General features: G+C 46.7%; 1 protein-coding gene across 2 annotated transcripts; it reads right to left on the bottom strand.

Moving 5' to 3' along the window:
• On the bottom strand, positions 1 to 1,849 carry LOC120107980 (uncharacterized). 2 transcript variants are annotated; one of them, XM_088715472.2, is made up of 3 exons: positions 764 to 1,849; positions 550 to 668; positions 1 to 461 (listed from the first exon to the last, which is right to left on the bottom strand). In XM_088715472.2, exons 1-3 carry the CDS (start codon positions 1,769 to 1,771, stop codon positions 173 to 175), a joined length of 1,416 nt encoding a protein of 471 aa, XP_088571598.2. In that variant the 5' UTR covers positions 1,772 to 1,849; the 3' UTR covers positions 1 to 172. The 2 variants fall into 2 exon arrangements, with proteins under 2 accessions (XP_088571598.2, XP_038977435.3); XM_039121507.3 differs by having other exon boundaries at positions 550 to 674; positions 764 to 1,848.
• Between the last annotated feature and the right edge of the window lie 1,701 nt (positions 1,850 to 3,550).

Here is a 3,550-nt window from a genome sequence, read left to right as displayed (position 1 = left end):
TCCAACAAAGGTCGACATACGACATCCTTAGACTTACTAAACTGATTCACCACAAAGTACAAGAAAAAGCACCACAAAGTACAAGAAAAAGCACAAAAAAAAAAACAAATAAAATAAAATACGGAAGACGCCCATATTTATAAACCATGACGCGAGCCCAACGAGAATCTGATCACATCCCTTGGCGATCAGCACGACCAGTCCCTTCCCCTCCCAAGGGCCCCACATCGTTGAACGTCTGACCCGTCATCTGGTCAGCATCCTTCGCTCGCATCACCACATCCTGCTCTCTTCCTCCACCAGGACCTCCATGCTCCTCCTCCTTGTGCTCCGCCACCTTCTCTCCACCATGCTCCTCTCTCTTCTTCTCCTCCTCCTCCTTCGGCATCGTCAGCTTCTCCTTGATTGCCTCCGTTACGCTCCCAATCGAGCTAAATATATTCCCCGTGGCAGATTTTCCCCTACCAAACAAACAAAAACAAATTTGAATTCAAGTGCCAGGTCTTTAGAGAAAGCATACATAAGATTTGGAGGAGGATGGCAACTTACTTCTCGGCCTCCTCATCTTGGCGTTCCTCAGCCTTTCTTTGCTCCTCTTCCTTCTTTTCCTTTGCTCTCTCCGTAGCCTCTTCCAGCTTCTGCCTCGCCGACTCTTTTGTCTCACCCAACTTCTCCTACCAAACAATATCAAACATTTAGCTAACGTTCTAATGAAGGGGGGAGTAAGCTATTGGAAGGGAAAGTAAAAGGGATTAGATTGAACCTTTGTGGATTCTCCTGTCTCAGCGGCCTTCTGCCTAGCCTCCGCCTCCTTTCCAGTCAAGTATTCCATGGCTTTTCGTGCCGCGTCAGCTGCTGATTCCTTGTACTCCCCCAACTTCCCCTTAGTAGACTCCTTCCCCTCTGTTCTCTCAGCAGCAACGTCCTTAGCCTCCCTCGCCTTCTCGGCTGCCTCACTTGCCTTCTCACTTGCTAATCCTTTGTACTCTTCCGTCTTCTGCATGCTAGCTTCCTTCGCTTCCCTCGCCTTCTCGGCTGCCTCTCTCGCCTTCTCACTGCCCGACTCTTTGTACTCTTCTGTCTTCTCCATGCCTGCATCCTTCGCCTCCCTCGCCTTGTCGGCCGCCTTGCTTGCCTTCTCACTTAGTGATTCTTTGGCCTCCCCTGTCTTCTGCATACTAGCATCCTTCATCTCCCTCGCCTTCTCGACCGCGGAGTCTGTATACTCCCCGGCCTTCTGCTTGCTAGTGTCCTTGGCCTCCGTCGCCTTCTCGGCCGCAGTGTCTTTATGTACTCCGGCCTTCTCCATGGCTACGTCTTTATATTCTCCGGCCTTCTGCATGGTTGTGTCCTTTCCTTCCCTCGCCTTCTCAGCCGCCCAGTCTTTGTACTCCTTCGCCTTCTCTGCGGTAGTGTCCTTGTACTCCCCCATCTTTTGCATGGCGGCGTCCTTGGTCTCCTTCGCCTTCTCGGCCGACGCGTCCTTGGTCTCCTTCGCCTTCTCGGCCGCCGCGTCCTTGGTCTCCCCGGCCTTCTCGGAAGCGTCGTGAGCTTTGCCGGTGGTGACATCCTTGACAGTTCTCAGAAGGGACTTAGTGCCTTCCTGGATGCTCCCCAAGACTCCCCTCCGCTTCTCCTCGCCCCCACTCGCTTGATGCTCCTTGTCATGCTGCTCGCCCTCACTCTCACTGCGGATTTGGGCGAGCTCGTCCGAGGCCTTCTTCGCCTCGGTCTCCGCCCGCTCCTCCCGGGTCTCCTGCGTCGACGCCATGGCCAGCTAATCTCTCTCTCTCTCTCTCTCTCTCTCTCTCGGTTTTTATGTTCAAAACCTTCTATGCAAAACAGTGGAAGGCTGAGAGCTATATATGGAATATTTAAAAGAGATGGGGACGAAGGAGACAATGTGGAGGGCTACGTGGAGATGTGAGGCTTCATACGCGTGTGCGAGGTGGAGACACGTGTGAGGAAACGAAGGAGTGTGATTTTGTCGGGGAGTCGGCCGCGTTATAGCATGAAGTTGAGAGGTGGCGAGGGGAGACACGTACTCGGTCCTGCATGCAAAAGGTGACACCGTGCGTCTGCCGCGTGTCGAAAGCTTGGAAGTTTCCAGGGACATGGAAGTAACGTGGGAGTATGATATGCGATCTGATAAGCATGGAGATAGATTTTTGGGATCTTAAGTCGATGAAGGAACATTCATCAGGGCCGTCGATTTCATCATTCATTTGTAACACAGCTGGACTTTACAATATGTGCAAGCAAGCCTATGTTCTTCGGGTTTACTTGGTTTTAGCAAGAATATTCTTTTTCATTGATGGTAGAATTGTAACTTTCCCATTGATTTCTTTTCACGTAGCTCAATATTATATGTTGCAAACTTGGAGTAGTAATTAACACGAGGAATCCAAATAGGCAGTAGTGGCTCAAAGTTTAGCTATATCACACTTTACGTAAAAATTCGCGCAGTAAAATTCTCTAGATGGATGCACGTGAGAAGCATTCATTGGTCGTGTGGAATTAATCATAATTACATTCGACTAAACACTGAATCATTTCTTTAAAAAAAAAGCAATACACTGTTTTTATGGTGCTCTATCTAATCACAGCTTCTCACATCTACCCCAAGGTAACATGACAGATGGTTCCACTTGATCAACTTAGTCCAAGGCTCCAAGCCCATGCACAATATTAGGAGCCAAGCTCGGCCTTGGAATGGACTGGACCCAGCTGAATTAGATTTCACCAAACTCATTATTTCTAGCCTGAAGTTTTCCTTGAGCTTGGAAATTCAAGCTTGGCCCGGCTATTGGGATTGAATTCTGCCATGCTGGCCAAAAAGCAAGGCACGTCACTTGAGCTGGAAAGGCTTTTGCTACAGTGTTTCAAAGGTCTTTTACATTCTTTTACCATTGTGTATCTCTGGACATTCGATTTAATATGGCCAACTTTGATGCATGTATCTTTTGATGTCACTCATTAAGCCTTGAGCTTTGTACTCGCCCCTATACAGTGGACACATTTTGTCAGAACTTACCCAAAACTAGCCTAGCATTGATGAATTCCTGAATATCTCAAGTAGAGATCTGTAATCACATAAAGAAGAATAAAAAAATTGCTTTATAATAATAAAGAGGAATAAAAAGTAGCGCTATTTAACTCACCTCTTCCTTTTTCAGAAAGAGAAATTCATGTCCTTGCTCTTCAAATGGTTTTATCTAGCATTCAAAGGCCATGGCTTCCAATGACATAAGCAGTCCGTTTTTGATGGTTGCGTGCTCTTATAGCAACGAAGCCCACATCATTTCCATCTCACAAGACACCATTCTCGATCATATTTATAATAAAATATTAGAGAGGTCGAAGCATATCTATCCTTTTAACGGATATAGATTGTATATATATAAGTTTAATAGTCTAGGACAAAGCTCCTATAAATCACAGAAATTATTTTGAAGTTGTGGACAAATCTTTAAAAGATAGTTTAAAACCAGAAGATTTAGAGCAGAAAGAAAAAATATTCGGAGGCAAGACTGTACTACTTAGAGGTGAT

This window comes from Phoenix dactylifera, chromosome 2, assembly GCF_051530095.1.
Source record: "Phoenix dactylifera cultivar Ajwa chromosome 2, Ajwa_hap1_PhDact_Kaust_v1.1, whole genome shotgun sequence".
NCBI lineage: Eukaryota > Viridiplantae > Streptophyta > Magnoliopsida > Arecales > Arecaceae > Phoenix > Phoenix dactylifera.
The sequence above is the reverse complement of the archived record's forward strand: the minus strand, read 5'-3'. Positions and strand labels throughout refer to the sequence as shown.

What these genes read in the sequence shown, in the direction of transcription:
- LOC120107980 (XM_039121507.3), bottom strand. Translation starts at nt 1,771, where the DNA reads ATGGCGTCGACGCAGGAGACCCGGGAGGAGCGGGCGGAGACCGAGGCG. An exon ending in AGACAGGAGAATCCACAAAG is followed by an intron (nt 675 to 763) that starts GTTCAATCTAAT and finishes ATTGTTTGGTAG; the next exon opens with GAGAAGTTGGGTGAGACAAA. An exon ending in CAAGATGAGGAGGCCGAGAA is followed by an intron (nt 462 to 549) that starts GTAAGTTGCCAT and finishes TTTGTTTGGTAG; the next exon opens with GGGAAAATCTGCCACGGGGA.